Raw genomic sequence first — 17,366 nt, 5'->3', positions numbered from 1 at the left:
CAACCTGCTTCACATGGAATGCTTTTCCAACAGTCTTGAAGGAGTTCCCACATATGCTGAGCACGTGTTGAATGCTTTTCCTTCATGCTGCGGTCCAACTCATCCAAAACCATCTCAATTGAGTTGAGGTCGGGTGATTGTGGAGGCCAGGTCATCTGATGCAGCACTCCATCACTCTCCTTCTTGGTCGAAAAGCCTTTACACAGCCTGGAGCATTTATTTGGGCTGCACTTTCTGAGGTTGGTAACTCTAATGAACTTATCCTCTGCAGCAGAGGTAACTCTGGGTCTTCCTTTCCTGTGGCGGTCCTCATGAGAGCAAGTTTCATCATCAGCGCTTGATGGTTTTTGGGACTGCACTTGAAGAAACTTTAAAAGTTCTTGACATTTTTCGGATTGACTGACCTTAGGCATGTCTTAAAGTAATGATGGACTGTCGTTTTTCTTTGCTTATTTGAGCTGTTCTTGCCATAATATGGACTTGGTCTCTTACGGAATAGGGCTATCGTCTGTATACCACCCCTACCTTGTCACAACACAACTGATTGGCTCAAATGAATTAAGAAAATAGTCAAAATAAAGAAAAATCCTTGAATGAGTTGGTTTGTCCAAACTTTTGACTGGTACTGTATGTGGAAAGTAAATGTAGCTGTAACTCTGTTGATGTGAGTTACAACATGACTCACTCAGACGAGAGAGGCTCTTGAGCTCTACAGAGTCGATCATTCCACTAGCTATCTTCAAATTGATTCCCTTCTTCTTCAGCCCCTGCAGTCTTTGCAGCAAAGCCTGACCCTGTAAGCAAGAACACAATCAATAGCATCACTATAGGTCATCACATTCTGGTGTGTACTGGATGTGTTTTATAAGGGATGTTTAGAAAATTCCTAACATGGTAGGAAAATTACATACGGGCAGTGTCCAATCCTCCGAATCGTCATTCATGGATATACCCCTACACATGAGTATACACATTCAGGGATATACCCCTACACATGAGTATACACATTCATGGATATACCCCTACACATGAGTATACACATTCAGGTAGCATAAAGCATAGCCATGCTCTGAAATAACATGTTACACTTTCAGGTCCCCTGTCCATTTTTAAACTGGGGTTACATTTCAGTGGAGCACAGGAAATTGCTGCAGGCTAAAGCGATTAGTTTTGCATAGCCTTTAGGCACCTTTTCGGGTCAAACTGCCAAGGCGAGCAATTAGGCATGACACTAATTACACTGAACAAAAAATAAAAACGCAACATGTAAAGTGTTGTTTCATGAGCTCATGTCCAGCAGAGCTGTTGACAGAGAATTGAATGTTAATTTCTCTACCATGAACTGCCTCCAAAGTCGTTTCAGAGAATTTGGCAGTAAGTCCAACCGTCCTCACAACTGCAGACCACATGTAACTACGCCAGCCCAGGACCTCCATATCCGGCTTCTACACTTGCGGGATTGTCTGAGACCAGACACACGGACAGCTGATGAAACTGTGGGTTTGCACAACTGAAGAATTTCAGCACAAACTGTCAGAAACTGCCTCAGGGAAGCTCATGTGTGTGCCCATCGTCCTCACCAGAGTCTTGACTTGACTGCAGTTCGGAGTGGGTAACCGACTTCAGTAGGCAAATGCTCACCTTCGATGGCCACTGGCATGCTGGAGAAGAGTGCTCTTCACAGATGAATCTTGGTTTCAACTATACCTGGTAGATGGCAGACAGCGTGTATGGGGTCGTGTGGGCCAGCGGTTTGCTGATGTCAATGTTGTGAACAGAGTGCCCCCATGGTGGCGGTGGGGTTATAGTATGGGCAAACTGAAGCTACAGACAAAGAACACAATTGCATTTTATCTACGGCAATTTGAATGCATAGAGATACCGTGGCGAGATCTTGAGGCCCATTGTCATGCATCATAATGCATTACCCCATGTCACAAGGATCTGTACATAATTCCTGGAAGCTGAAAATGTCCCATTTCCTCCATGGCCTGCATACTCACCAGACATGTCACCCATTGAGCCTGTTTGGGATGCTTTGGATCGACATGTACAACAGCGTGTTCCAGTTTCCGCCAATATCCAACAACTTCACACAGCCATTGAAGAGGAGTGGGACTACTTTCCACATGCCAAAATCAACAGTGTGATCAACTCTATGCAAAGGAGATTTGTTGCGCTGCATGAGGCAAATTGTGGTCACACCAGATACTGACTGGGTTTCTGATCCACGCTCCTACCTTTTTTAAAAGACATTGGTGACGAACAGATGCATATTCCCAATCATGTAAAATCCATAGATTAGGGCCCAATGAATGTATTTGACAGATTTCCTTCTATGAATTGTAACTCAGTAAAATCTTTGAAATTGTTGCATGTTGCATTTATATTTTTGTTCAGTTTAACTAAACACCAGTGGGTAGATACAAGGGGCTGTTCAAAACTCAAGGCTGCCATTTTAGCCAAACCCAAGTGTAAGTTTAACCTCAGTATAAGCAGGGCTGTTTGGATGCTAATGGCTGTCAGCTGTTTTGGAGTCTGCCTGTGTGCCAACACAGTGGATGGGCTCAGCTTTGCCTGCAACCTAGGACTACTAATGGCACATTCTGGCAGAAAGAGGACATATCTAGCCTGCAGTATGTCTATACATACAATGTGTGAGGTATGGATAAGACTGGGCTTAAAGTAACTGCCCAGTGTTTCCAGATTTCTATGAAATAGGGCCTCTACTTATTTACAATATGAGTGATTTTTTTTTTCTTTCCAAATGTTTTTAATTAAGCGTTAAAAATCAGCTTTTCTGTGTTGTAATGGTGCTGCGTTCCCCAAACAACAGAATGGTGTGGGCGTATGCCGGTCATTATAAATATTCACACGTGTAGACTGCTGATTGACCAGCTCATCCTCCTCTAGACTGCTGATTGGCCAGTTCATCCCCCTCAGGAGGATGACATCATACAACTAGCATTTTTTTAAACGGTCTGTTTGAGATAAAAGATTGAGGTGGGGATATTTTTGAGTTTTTTCTCTCCAATGTATGCATTGACCACAAATACAGTGCCTTGCGAAAGTATTCGGCCCCCTTGAACTTTGCGACCTTTTGCCACATTTCAGGCTTCAAACATAAAGATATAAAACTGTATTTTTTTGTGAAGAATTTCAGTCTCTCGATGTGCAAAACTGATAGAGACATACCCCAAGCGACTTACAGCTGTAATCGCAGCAAAAGGTGGCGCTACAAAGTATTAACTTAAGGGGGCTGAATAATCATGAAGTGGAACGACATTTATTGGATATTTCGAACCATTTCAGACCATTCTGGAAGAAAACCTGATGGAGTCTGCAAAAGACCTGAGACTGGGACGGAGATTTGTCTTCCAACAAGACAATGATCCAAAACATAAAACAAAATCTACAATGGAATGGTTCAAAAATAAACATATCCAGGTGTTAGAATGGCCAAGTCAAAGTCCAGACCTGAATCCAATCGAGAATCTGTGGAAAGAACTGAAAACTGCTGTTCACAAATGCTCTCCATCCAACCTCACTGAGCTCGAGCTGTTTTGCAAGGAGGAATGGGAAAAAATGTCAGTCTCTCGATGTGCAAAACTGATAGAGACATACCCCAAGCGACTTACAGCTGTAATCGCAGCAAAAGGTGGCGCTACAAAGTATTAACTTAAGGGGGCTGAATAATTTTGCATGCCCAATTTTTCAGTTTTTGATTTGTTAAAAAAGTTTGAAATATCCAATAAATGTCGTTCCACTTCATGATTGTGTCCCACTTGTTGTTGATTCTTCACAAAAAAATACAGTTTTATATCTTTATGTTTGAAGCCTGAAATGTGGCAAAAGGTCGCAAAGTTCAAGGGGGCCGAATACTTTCGCAAGGCACTGTACAAGTATAGGATGAGTCAACAACATTATTTGGGTATTAGTTAACAGAATATGAAGGTTTTAAAGGGAGATTTTCACTGGCTGATCTTTGAAGCTTATCTTAGAAAGCAAGTCAAAGCAGGTGGAATAAGGGGAAAATATGTAATTTGTATTCTAGGTCAACAGTTATGAGCATCTGGTTTTGCTGACAAGAATAATACCATTAGTTAAACTGCAACGTAAAGTAAGCATTATGGCTAGGTGTGATAACCCACGTACCAGTGAATGGCAAGACAATTGACAATTAGACTATAGTTGCTATATTTTAATGTGACAATAGGATTTTTTTTCAGGTTTAATAGAGATGAATTACATACATCTTTATGTGCACTAACTAATATCATATGCAAATAAAATGTGTGGTTCAACACATTAACTAGATCTCTAACTAAATACAAATATAATAGATAAATATAATACCCACTGCTAGTAGCCATGTATTCATTCTGATGCCCATGCTCAGTTGGGCATCAGTCCAAAACGATCGTTCAAAACAATATTGTGACGAAACATGCAACCCATGAACAGCAGCAGTCCCCAGAGAGGGCACAGGCGCAGGGGCAGGGCAGACACTTTCATTACAGGATTCATGTTTGACCAAATCATGGTTTTAGATGGCCCAAAAATATTATTTTTTGAGTGAAATTAAAATGTAGAATGTGCTCTTTCTACATTTATAGGCACCCTTTCTGTTTTCTACGGTCCATGATCTTGGCTGTCTAACTGATGACGGGGTCGAAGTGGGTATTTTTGCTGGTGACTCGTTTGACTTTGAATGTGCGTTTGCGTGACCTCAGCCAACTGTTCAGCCAAAGGCTCATTATAGATTAGGATAACAGAGAAATTGTGCAAAAATCTTTATTTTTTTACTTAACAGGCCCATGGGCTGCCATGTTACATTTTTCATTGTTTTCTTTTTATACTGTTTATATGAACATATTTATTTTCAATTTTGACCAGCTTACTCAAGAAAAAAATGGTCCGGACATCTGGCACTTGCCAGAATTGCCAGATGTCCAATCCACCCCTGCTAATGCCTCACTTGGCCTGGGGGGTTGGTTGTTGTGCTTACCTGCCTAGAAGATGGTAGGAAGCTTGATTCATTGTCAGAGGAGTTCAGGTTCCATTGTGGTGACACAATCTCCACAGAACGACCAGCCACTGCCAGGTCCAGTAGGCTATGCAGCCCAGCAGAGAGGGTGAGGTGGGCCGTACTATTCTCAGAGAAGGTGACATCTTCTGGAATATTCTCCACAAGCACTACCCTGTGATTGTAAAAGAGTGAAAATCATCCCATGTAATAAAGACAAATGGCTGTTTTTCAGGTTTGTAATGAAAAAGACCTGAAAGCCAGAGAAGTTTCATTAAATAAGCCCCCAAAATGTTCTTTCTAACAGATGAATTTACAGCACATTGATGTGTAGTTTGAGTCTTCAAGAGCCAATTATGTCCGTCTGTATTAGCCACAGAATCACCTGTAACTTGTGCAGCTGCCTTGGGATGTTGTAAAATTAGGTCATATTCATTGACTTTCACCTATGACTACCTCCTGCACTATGTTTTAGATTGAGAACACCTTCCGTCTGGGCATTATCACCGAGATAGATTTTAGGGGTGAATAGAAGAGTGGCTGAACTGCCTTCTAACAGGAACACAATGGCAGAGCTCATAATGAAATTGAATACATTTTCAAGGGCATCATTCTCCCCATATGCTTTCAAGTAAAGTGAATTTTAGTATCATAAATGTAATGGAAATGAAACATTAATGGCAAAAAGATTTCTATACCCAGCCAGCGAAGTCCGAAGACCAATAGTCAGTCATCAAGCCTGGGTTGAAATAGTACTTGTTTTCTTTGAAATACTTCAAGCAGTAGATTCAGTCTGCTTGGATGGGCAGGGTTTGCAGTTTTGGGATTATTCCATTAGTTCCATTGCACCAGTCAAGCTTAATTAATTACAGTTAAAGTATTTTAAAGAATTTGAACCCAGGTCGTAGTTTTTTCTTTACACCACCGATACATTTCAGAAACACTTTATGTACTTGTTTCTATTGTCTCCAGTAATTTATCCAGGCCTTAGTGAAAAATGAAACCTGACAACAAACACGCAACACAGTCCTAACCGACACCGAAGTATCTATTTGAATATGCATAGGCAGCACAATGCACGTCAAACTGTGTGCTATGCCACAAAAACATCATAACTAATTGCTCATAGCTAATTTAACACAATCTTCCAAGAATGTGCCACATTTTCCAAGAAAGTTCAGTCCAGGTTTCTTGCCATTTGGGTGACAGAGAATTGTTCCCTGCTGTCCTTAATGTTTAAAACCCCATTCTAGCCCGGCAGGTAAACATATTGGATTTAATGTGTCAGGCTGAGTACTTTAGACACACTGCATGCTATATCAAGCCTGAATGGCTCCTGCTTTATCTTGCCAGGTCATTGATTCATACCGATCCAATGCTGAGCACACATTCTTCATGCTGGGAATTGGTTCAATATTGGAGGGAAACACAGTAAATCATATAAAGCAGTAATGGGGTGAAAGCAGTGAATGGTGAACGCAGACAACAATTCATTTCCTGGCCCTGGTCGATTCAGCAAGCTGATGGAATATTGTCAGTGCTGCAAAACCAAACTGACAGGTGATGAGACAGAAACATTGCCTTACTGACTAACCACTTTATTCAGGTCAGGATGTTGGAGAAAGATGAGGAATATGGTAAAATAAGGATAAGCTGTTCAAATGTTCCATAATGAAAGCACTACATATCCCAAAGAGCATGGAAGTCAAATAAATGTATGTGAAATTAACTTGGATTGATTTAGGTCAGGATCAACAAAGTATTGTAGATTATTCTGCTAGCTTTCAATCTCTAAAACATGTATTGCCAAATGCAATAACATGCAATAAACAAACACTGAAAATAGCATGCATTATCACTCCATGCATTATTTACTATTAGAATTAGAAATACGAAAGGGGCACCACACCAAATAGCTCATAATAATCATCTCATAATGAAAAAAGCAGGGAAATGGAAAACCAGCGAATGGTAACACGTAATCTTACTAAAAACAATAAACACAACCCATTTCCCTCAGAAAATCATGCATGGGGATTCTATATGCCTGTAGACAGCAAGCAGGTTTGTGTAAAATGAGAATAAGAAGAACATTTGTTTCTGCACTAAGGCAGTCCATTGATTTATTCACAGTCAGTGCGAATTACCCCACACTTAGGTGAAATCCCAATGTGCAGCCATGTGTGTTATTTGGACTGCAGGTGGAGGATCCATAATTCACGTACAGTGCATCCGGAAAGTATTCAGACCCATTGACTTTTTCCACATTTTATGTTACAGCCTTATTCTAAAATGGAGACCCCATAGTGACAAACAAAAACTGTTTTTTAGAAATTGTTGCAAATTCATAAAAAATAACAAACTTAAAAACTACATTTACATAAGTATTCAGACCCTTTACTCAGTACTTTGTTGAAGCATCTTTGGCAGCGATTACAGCCTTGAGTCTTCTTAGGTATGACGCTACATGTTTGGCACACCTGTATTTGTTGAGTTGCTGCCACCACCATGCTTCATCGTAGAGATAGTGCCAGGTTTCCACCAGACATGATGCTTGGCATTCAGGCCAAAGAGTTCAATCTTGGTTTCACCAGACCAGAGAATCTTGTTTCTCATGGTCAGAGTCCTTTAGGTTCCTTTAGGCAAACAGAAAGTGGGCTGTCATGTGCCTTTTACTGAGGAGTTGCTTCCATCTGGCCACTCTAAAATAAAGGCCTGATTGGTGGAGTGCTGCAGAGATGGTTGTCCTTCTGGAAGGTTCTCCCATCTCCACAGTGGAACTCTGGAGCTCTGTCAGTGTCCATCGGGTTCTTGGTCACCTCCTTGAGCAAGGCCCTTCTACCCCGATTGCTCAGTTTGGCTGGGCGGCCAGCTCTAGGAAGAGTCTTGGTGGTGCCAAACTGCTTCCATTTAAGAATGATGGAGGCCACTGTGTTCTTGGGGACCTTCAATGCTGCAGAAAGTTTTCGGTACCCTTCCCCAGATCTGTGCCTCGACGCAATCCTGTCTCGGAGCACAACGGACAATTCCTTCGACCTCATGGCTTGGGTTTTGGCTCTGATATGCACTGTCAACTGTGGGACCTTATATAGACAGGCGTGTGCCTTACCAAATCATGTCCAATCAATTGAAGTTACCACAGATGGACTCCAATGAAGTTGTAGAAACATCAAGGATGAACAATGGAAACAGGATGCACCTGAGCTCAATTTTGAGTCTCATAGCAAAGTGTCTGAATACTTTGGTAAATAATGTCTAAAAAACTGTTTTTGCTGGAGCAGACTGGAGCAGACTGCCATGTGAAATGGTAGAAGCTATTTTGATAGCAGCATCCAGGGCTCTGTGAATGTTACCCATTTATAGTGCCTTCAGAAAGTATTCATAACGCTTGACTTATAGCACATTTTGTTGTGTTACAGTGTGAAATCAAAATGGATTAAATTGATTTTTTTCTCACCCATTTACAGACAATACCTCATAATGACAAAGTGAAAGCATGTTTTTAGAAATACAGAAATATCTCATTTACATAAGTATTCACACCCCTGAGTGAATACATCTTAGAATCACCTTTGGCTGCTATTCCAGCTTTGAGTCTTTCTGGGAAAGTCACTAAGATTTTCCCAGAACATTATTATTTAAAAAATTCTTCAAGCTCTGACAAATTGGTTGTTGATCATCGCTAGACAGCCATTTTCATGTCTTCCCATAGATTTTCAATCTCATTTAAGTCAACACTATAACTAGGCCACTCATGGACATTCAATGTCATCTTGGTAAGCAACTCCAGTGTATATTTGACCTTGTGTTTTAGGTCAATGTCCTGCTGAAAGGTGAATTTGTCTCCCTGTGTTTATTGGAAAGCAGAGAATCAGGTTTTCTTCTAGGATTTTGCCTGTGCTTAGCTCCATTCCATTTATTTTTATCCTAAAAAATCCCTAGTTCTTGCCGATGACAAGCATACCCATAACATGATGCAGCCACCACCATGCTTGAAATTATGAAGAGTGGTATTCAGTAATGTGTTAGATTTACCCCAAACATAACACTTTGATTTCAGGACATAATGTTAATTTCTTTGCCACATTTGTTACAGTTTTTCTTTAGTGCCTTATTGTAAACAGGATGCATGTTTTGGAGTATTTGTATTCTGTACAGGCTTCCTTCTTTTCACTCTGTCATTTAGGTTAGTATTGTGGAGTAACTACAATGTTGTTGATCCATCCTCAGTTCCCTCTTATCACTGCAATTAAACTCTGGCCTCATGGTGAAATCCCTGAGTGGTTTCCTTCCTCTCCGGCAACTGAGTTAGGAAGTACACCTGTACCTTTGTAGTTGTAGTGACTGGGTGTATTGATCTACACCATCCAAAGTGTAATTAATAACTTCACCATGCTCAAGGGAATATTCAATGTCTGCTTTCTTATTTTTTACCCATCCACCAATAGGTGCCCTTCTTTGCGAGGCATTGGAAAACATCCCTGGTCTTTGTAGTTGAATCTGTGTTTGAAATTCACTGCTCGACTGAGGGACCTTACAGATAATTGTATGTGTGGGGTACAGAGATGAGTTATTCAAAAATCATGTTACACACTATTATTGCAAACAGAGTGAGTCTATACAATGTATTATGTGACTTTTTAAGCACATGTTTACTCCTGAACTTATATACTTGATATAACAAAGTGGTTGACTACTTATTGATTCAAGACATTTCAGCTTTTCATTTTTAATTAATACATTTCAAAATAAATATAAACATAATTATACTTTGACGTTATGGGGTATTGTGTCACCAGTTACACCAGTTAGGCCAGTTACACTCAATCTCAATTTAATCCATTTTTAATTCAGGCTTTAACACAACAAAATGTGGAAAAAATCAAGGGCTTTGAATACTTTCTGAAGGAACTGCATGATGAATGACTAGATATGCCTATGTTATAAAAGTCATAAAAAACCATTGTTATTATGCATTATTGTAAAGCAATTAGAAGTGTCTCTGATATATTGCTGAGAAATAACTCAAATACAGGGGATAAATATTTGGGGATAAATTCCCCAAATAAAAAGTAAGAATATCACAGCCTGGGCCTGACCCTGGGGTTTCGTTGAGTTATAATACTGCTGTGGCTTAGACAATTCATTCATTCACACTCCAGATACTGGCAGAACTTTGAGACTGTCTGGTTACTGTATAGTACATGACCAAGGTAGAGTGTCTTGGATGCTACCGACTGAAGGTGTGCCAGAAAAAAATAAACAGATCATTAATTTATAGGGCACTGGGTGCATAGACCGACTGCCTATGAGACTGATTGCACTGGTACTCAGTAGCCAAAAATACAAGTTTGACAAACTGTGCTAATGCCCCTTGATTCATTATCCCCTATATGACTTGAAAATAATATTTTTGTGGGGACTTACATGTATAATGTCATGTATGAAGTACATAAACATAGTGTAAGATCAGTGATAAGAATGTTAACCAGGGACACTGCGACTTCAGCGTTAGACTCAATGTTTAATGTCAGAGTGCTACACAATTTATACGTGACAAGATCCCATGTGGCTCAGTTCATAGAGCATGCCGCTTGCAACGCCAGGGTTGTGGGTTTGATTCCCACAGGGGAGCAGTATGCACTCCCCCCAAAAAATAAATACTGGAAGTCACTCTGGATAAGAGTGTCTGCTAAATGATGTAAATGTAAAAAAAACTAGGCAAGAGTGTGGTTCCTTCTTCCATGGAAGAATTACCCATGAACTTTTGCTCCTCTTCCAAGAGCCAGAATAACATTTCAAAATAAGATTCCCACACATTATGCTGTCACAATAAAGGTCCCACAGTACTCTTACCGTAGGAAAAGAAACGTCCATGTTTCAGAACAGCAATGTAGAAAACTGTAAAATTTGTGAACAATGTAGCTTCATTTCTATAGTCACGTTACAACATAGAACATAAGTGCTTGCTTTGTCTTTCAGTCTTTTTGTATATTTGTATTTGTGTACTTCACACCAAAGTCTCTGAAATTGTCAGACAATGTAACCAGCCTGTGCCCCGGTAATAGGGACTGCCCAAAGTCCAGTGGGGGACAGCATGACTGTGTGGATCTGCACAGTAGCATTTGACATTGTTTGCTTTTTCATTGTTTGGCCACAGGACCGGCAGTTAAAGATCAGCTGTCATCTCCAGCCACAGTTTGTTTACCTTTGTCTCTACAAAGTGTGTGTGCATGGCGTGTACACGATGGTGTTGGAGAGTGGTGTTTCGAAGTCTGCTCTCCTCTGTGACTTTGCCTGTCATATGTGCTGCAGCTGGGGAAACGCCCGCCATGGCTGTCGTACGGGCTAGGTGATGGCGGTCGTCTTTTCGGGTAGAACTTGTCGACTGGGTAAACCTCTTGGTGGCGATGGCTGTAGCTCCTAGGGGAGGCTGCTGAGGGGAGAACGGCTCATAAGAATGGCTGGAGCATAGCGAATGGAATGGCATCAAACTATGTATTTGATGTATTTGATACCATTCCACCTATTCTGCTCCAGCCATTATCACGAGCCCGTCCTCCCCAATTAAGGTGCAACCAACCTCCTGTGGTGGCACGTCCCGCAGCGATCAGCCCTGGCACGCTCACACAGGGGAGTTGTCCTGTGTGAGGCAGATCTAGAGGGGTGCTCAAGGGAATGAACATTAGTGTTTCTATTTAAGTTAGTGTGTGTCAGAAAGGCTACCTCTGACTGAAGTTTGTCTACTACATGGGTGAGTGCATCAAGTTGGTAAAATACTTTTCACTACTGCTGACCATGATTACTTCAAGTTTAGATAGCTGGCTACACTAACTTACTATGGGTGTGCATCTTTCCCTTTCAAGACTATTCAATATGTAATATTCTCTCAGAAACTGTGCAATGGGTTTGATTGGTTCTCTCAAATGTAAAAAAAAATCCTCAGTGGTTGAGTTAGGCACGAGATAACCGTTAGACCCGAGGACATTTCTGCACATGAGCTTAGCTAGCCAAATAGCGATTTCTATCAGAGAAGCAGTTTCTGCCTACTTCATACTGTCTTTGCCTAAGCTAACTAACCGGCTAACAAGCTAGTAGAGCTGGCTAGCTAGCATAAATACCTTGTGGAGAGCTGAAGAAAAATCCCAATTGAAATTGTACAATATATACAGTATATTTTTAATTATACCGGTCCCAAGTTGTTTTAGGTAGTCAGTCTGACCAATGTTAAAAGTATTGAGTGCAGGCCTCCCGGGTGACGCAGTGGTCTAAGGCACTGCATTTCAGTAGTTGTGTCACGTTCTGACCTTTATTTCCTTTGTTTTGTCATTATTTAGTATGGTCAGGGCGTGAGTTGGGGTGGACAGTCTATGTTTGTTTTTCTATGTTTTGGGTATTTCTATGTTTCGGCCTAGTATGGTTCTCAATCAGAGGCAGGTGTCATTAGTTGTCTCTGATTGAGAATCATACTTAGGTAGCCTGGGTTTCACTGTGTGTTTGTGGGTGATTGTTCCTGTCTCTGTGTTTGCACCAGATAGGACTGTTTAGGTTTTCGCACATTTATTGTTTTGTTAGTTTATTCATGTATAGTTCCTTCATTAAAGAACATGAATAACCACCACGCTGCATTTTGGTCCGCCTCTACTTCACCACAAGAAAGCCGTTACAAGTTGAGGCATCACTACAGACCCAGGTTCGATCCAGGGCTGTGTCGCAGCCAGCGTTGTCCGGGTTAGGGGAGGGTTTGGCCGGCCGGGATGTCCTTGTCCCATTGTGCTCTAATGACTTCTGTGGCGGGCCGGGTGCAAGCATACGGTCGGTCGCCAGTTGTATGTGTTTCCTCCTATACATTGGTGGGGCTGGCTTCTGGGTTAAGCGAGCAGTGTGGCTTGGCAGGGTTGTGTTTTGGATAATGGATGGCTCTCAACCTTTGCCTCTTCTGAGTCCATAAGGGAGTTGCAGCGATGGGACAAGACTGTAACTACCAATTGGAAAAAGCATTGAGTGCATAAAGCATTGTCCATAGTACTCATGGCAATGCTCACTGAGCTAGCTAGCTATTTAATTAAAATCCACAATCCAGCATGGAGTTCGTAAGCTCTCATTCTTCTTGAATGAATCACCAGCTGCCACTAATTTGTAAGGCCGATAACAATGTAAACCAGGGACACTGCGACTTTAGCCTGGCTGACGTAACCCAGGTGACTCACAGGGCAGGGAGAACTGCGAGTTGTGACACACTGGTCTGGAAAGGAGGCTGTTTGTTAATGCAATATTCTCTCAGAAATTGTGCAATGCGTTTGATTGGTTCTCGCAAATGTAGAAAAAAATCCTCCGGGGTTGAGTTCTCTCGTTGTTTGGATTTGAAAATCCAACCAATGTATGGAAGGGGGCAGTACTCTGGGGCTGTGTACTGTAGCTGTGTGTGTGGGTGTTTGAGTGAGAAAGACACAGGAGGGCCAACCAGCACAGACCCCTTAATTATCTATGCATTATGCTGACAACATCGAAGAGCCATTCTAGACTTTCAAAGTGAGGTGTTAGCCAGACTACTGCGACTTCCGTATTAGACTTGATGTTTAATGTCAGAGTACTACACAACTTATACGGGACAAAATTATAACATGAGCAAGAGCATGGCTCCTACTTTCACTCCAAACTCAAGTATTTGTTATCCATGAACAATGTTCCCTCAAATATTTTGGGGCACTGAGCAAATTCCAGGTCTGCTGAGCGCAAACTTGAACATTGTGAAAAGTCGGTGGAACTTCTGGTGCACATTTACTGTGAAAACTGAAGCTGTACATGCTTTAAGTTACAGTTATAACAGTGGCTGAGTAGGCTACTGTGGCTATTTGATCCTAATGTAGGCCTATCAGAGTGGCTTACCACCAAAAACAATGGAGAAAATGCATCTCATAACATTTTAACATGGAAATAGCTTTTTCTATGTAGATCTACATTCAATGAAACTTTTGACAAAAACATGCAGGACTTGAGATGAACCTGTTTATCCACTTGTCCTTCAGACAAGGAGGTGACTAAACATGTGTTGTTTGATACAAGAAACCACTTTACAAAATAAAATGTATTATTATTACCATAAGTGGTGGAAAAGGTACTCAATTGTCATGCTTGAGTAAAAGTAAAGATACCTTAATAGAAAATGACTCAAGTAAAAGTGAAAGTCACCCAGTAAAATACTACTTGAGTAAAAGTAAAACAATATTTGGTTTTAAATATACTTAAATGGAATTTCTAAAATGTACTTAAGAATCAAAAGTAAAAATAAAAGTATAAACCAGTTCTAATTGAAAGTCACCCAGTAAAATGTTACTTGAGTAAAAGTAAAACAATATTTGGTTTTAAATATACTTAAATGGAATTTCTAAAATGTACTTAAGAATCAAAAGTAAAAATAAAAGTATAAACCAGTTCTAATTGAAAGTCACCCAGTAAAATATTACTTGAGTAAAAGTAAAACAATATTTGGTTTTAAATATACTTAAATGGAATTTCTAAAATGTACTTAAGAATCAAAAGTAAAAATAAAAGTATAAACCAGTTCTAATTCCTTATATTAAGCAAAGCAGACGGCACCAATTTTTTAATATTTTTTTTACGGATAGCAAGGGGCACACTCAGACATATTTTACAAACAAAGCATTTGTGTTTAGTGAGTCCTCCAGATCAGAGGCAGTAGAGGCGACTAGGGAAGTTCTCTTGATAAGTGTGTGAATTGGACCATTTTCCTGTCAAAATGTAAAGAGTACTTTGGGGTGTCAGGGAACATGTATAGAGTAAAAAGTACATTATTTTCTTTAGGAATGTAGCGAAGTAAAAATAAAAATAGTAAAGTACAGATACCCCCAAGCACATTGAAGTATTTTTACTTAATTACTTTACATCACTGCATACCTTTACTACAGAGAATCAGACTACTTGTGTTACCCTCTGCCTATTGGCTACTTAGCTTAAACACTGCCCCTTTAAGACAAAAAAAGCTCTTTATCTGACTTGCTTTTCAAATATGGCTAGAAATACACACGTTGTGTGCTCTTGTAACAAGCAACCACTCCCCCATTGATGACTAGAAATTAGCTATAACTGGGCTAATAACTCACCTACTAGAAAATAATATGAACAAATGTGCTCATGTGGCTACATGCAGCTCTCGCTTTGATCTCAAAACTAGTGCATCTACTCGCAGCCACTCATGCCATAAACATAGTCCAGTTCAAAGTTAATGGCACAGATCCATATATGGCAAGGGTCTATTTGCATATACTGTAGGTCTACTGCAGCTCTGATTGGTTATGCCACACCGGTCTGTGTAGAGTATGGGCCTGAGTCTTGTCTGTCAGTGCAATTGAATCCTACTCCAATGCACTCTGCCTACAATAAAATATCTTGCATAGTTAGTTTTGCATACTAAATCTAGCATAATTTGTTTTGTTTCGGGATGTTGCATTGAAAGTGACTAATATTGTGTTGATTCGATCACAACTCCCACAGTATAGGGAAACGTTGATAGTGTTAACTAAAGGGGAAAACTAGAAAGTTGAGTAAAGTTCAACTGTACTTCTCAGCGCGGGTTGATGTGTCTTCTGCACGGCAGTCCCGGGGAGCTATGCACCCACGCACACACGCAGCTTATAGGGAACATTGCCCATGAACATTTGCTCCTCTCCCAACAGCCAGAATAACATTTTTAAATACGATTCAAACACATTATGTTATCACAATAAAGGTTCCACAACAGTATAGTTAACCAACTGCAGTATCAGGAGCAGTGGATTTCATAGATATATTCTCATCAAAGGTCTTCCAGTAAAATAATACCTGTGTAAGGATTTTCTAGATCCAATACCATCCGGAAACTACAGTATTTGGTTTCAAGCCTGCCACTACACAGCCTTGGATCAATATGTACCTCGTCAACAGACATTCAATACCAGCAATTAGACATATAGAGGAATGCACAATAGAATCACATCTTAGTGGCTATCTATAATGTTATCATCAAAGAAATCTTTAGATGAACCTAAAGTGGTAAGGAAGAAAATCATCATTATAATGCATTAGTTGATGTTAGGCATGAATGGTTTGATACACCTTGTATTGCAGTGTGCACAGTGTGACAATTGGGTATAGGTTGACAGTTAGACATTACTCATTCAAGCCATATTTTCTGGTATCGGGAAATAAAAGAGCTTAAACAGTATATGTGTGAAAAGTATGGAAAGTACATCAGCACATGCAAAAGTAACTCTTACAAGAGAAAGAGATCTAGAGAAATGTTATCAGCCCTCATACTGCTTACAGTACATTACGTTCACTAAGCTCTACCATGGCATAGCTACATTTAATCTTTAAGAGAACCCCAATCATTCTAAACATCATGCCATTCACAATCCCAGGCAATTGATGCTAAGACTAGAGCCAATGGGATCAGGCAATACAAGACGTCCTAAATTAGCCCAAGTTGACAGCATGGAGATGTAGCCAAGATCAACAGTGGCTTCAAATACTGACAGCTTGCAAAGAGTCATAAGGACGAAAGCAACACTACAGTATGTTGATCATTCTGAGCTTCTCTCTGACACACTGCAGCCTGAGCTGTGAAAATGTCTGACGCAGCACAGTAGTTTATGCTTTCTGATCTGCACAAAAGATTTTCATTTGATAAAATATTCTGTTATTGTGTCTGATGTAAACATGGCCTTTGATCCCTGCCTCACAAAGGTCTGTGAGGCCTGTTGGCCTATGAGACATAAACAATTACATATGCCGGATTCTGAGATAGAAGTCATTGATTTTATCTACACCTGACTGACTTAGCGGACTAAGCTAGGTCCACACTAACTGAATGAGCACGGTGGATTTTCCTATTCCTCAAACAATCAAATCCATGGCTCAAGATAAATGATTCCTCATACAATGCTGTCAGATGTGCCCTGTCATCGATGCAGTCCAATAGAATGCCATCTCGTTTCAGAAGTGCGTATTTGCTTACCAAGAATGATTCATCCCACTCTAGAGAACATCCTGATTAAAGGAAATCTGCATAACAGAAACAAACACTGGTTTAGGGATTTAGACACACTGCTAAGACGCATCAGCACAGGAGGAGCATTTCTATTTGAGTAAGTGGTGAGAAATGACTGTACCACCCTGGCCCTTTGATGATGCCAGGACAATAAATGTATATTTTTGGTGATGTGTGAACAAATGCCTCTCTCTCTTGTCTCAAAGTCCCAGGGGCCCCACAGAGTAACAAAAATCAATTTCAACTTTAGAAGTTGGAATTACATTTTCTACCTTCATTGAGGAGAGAGAT

General features: G+C 40.4%; 1 protein-coding gene across 2 annotated transcripts in view; it reads right to left on the bottom strand.

The window, feature by feature from the left end:
• Nucleotides 1-17,366, bottom strand: part of LOC139381554 (inactive phospholipase D5-like) — a 104,047-nt gene that overhangs the window by 7,309 nt on the left and 79,372 nt on the right. For both annotated transcript variants that reach the window (XM_071125188.1, XM_071125189.1), the window contains exons 3-4: nt 5,009-5,201; nt 686-794 (exon numbers count right to left, since the gene is read on the bottom strand). In XM_071125188.1, coding sequence (XP_070981289.1) covers nt 686-794; nt 5,009-5,201 — 302 coding nt within the window. The remainder of the gene's footprint in view (nt 1-685; nt 795-5,008; nt 5,202-17,366) is intronic.

Source organism: Oncorhynchus clarkii, chromosome 23 (genome assembly GCF_045791955.1).
Source record: "Oncorhynchus clarkii lewisi isolate Uvic-CL-2024 chromosome 23, UVic_Ocla_1.0, whole genome shotgun sequence".
Classification (NCBI taxonomy): domain Eukaryota; kingdom Metazoa; phylum Chordata; class Actinopteri; order Salmoniformes; family Salmonidae; genus Oncorhynchus; species Oncorhynchus clarkii.
The sequence above is the reverse complement of the archived record's forward strand: the minus strand, read 5'-3'. Positions and strand labels throughout refer to the sequence as shown.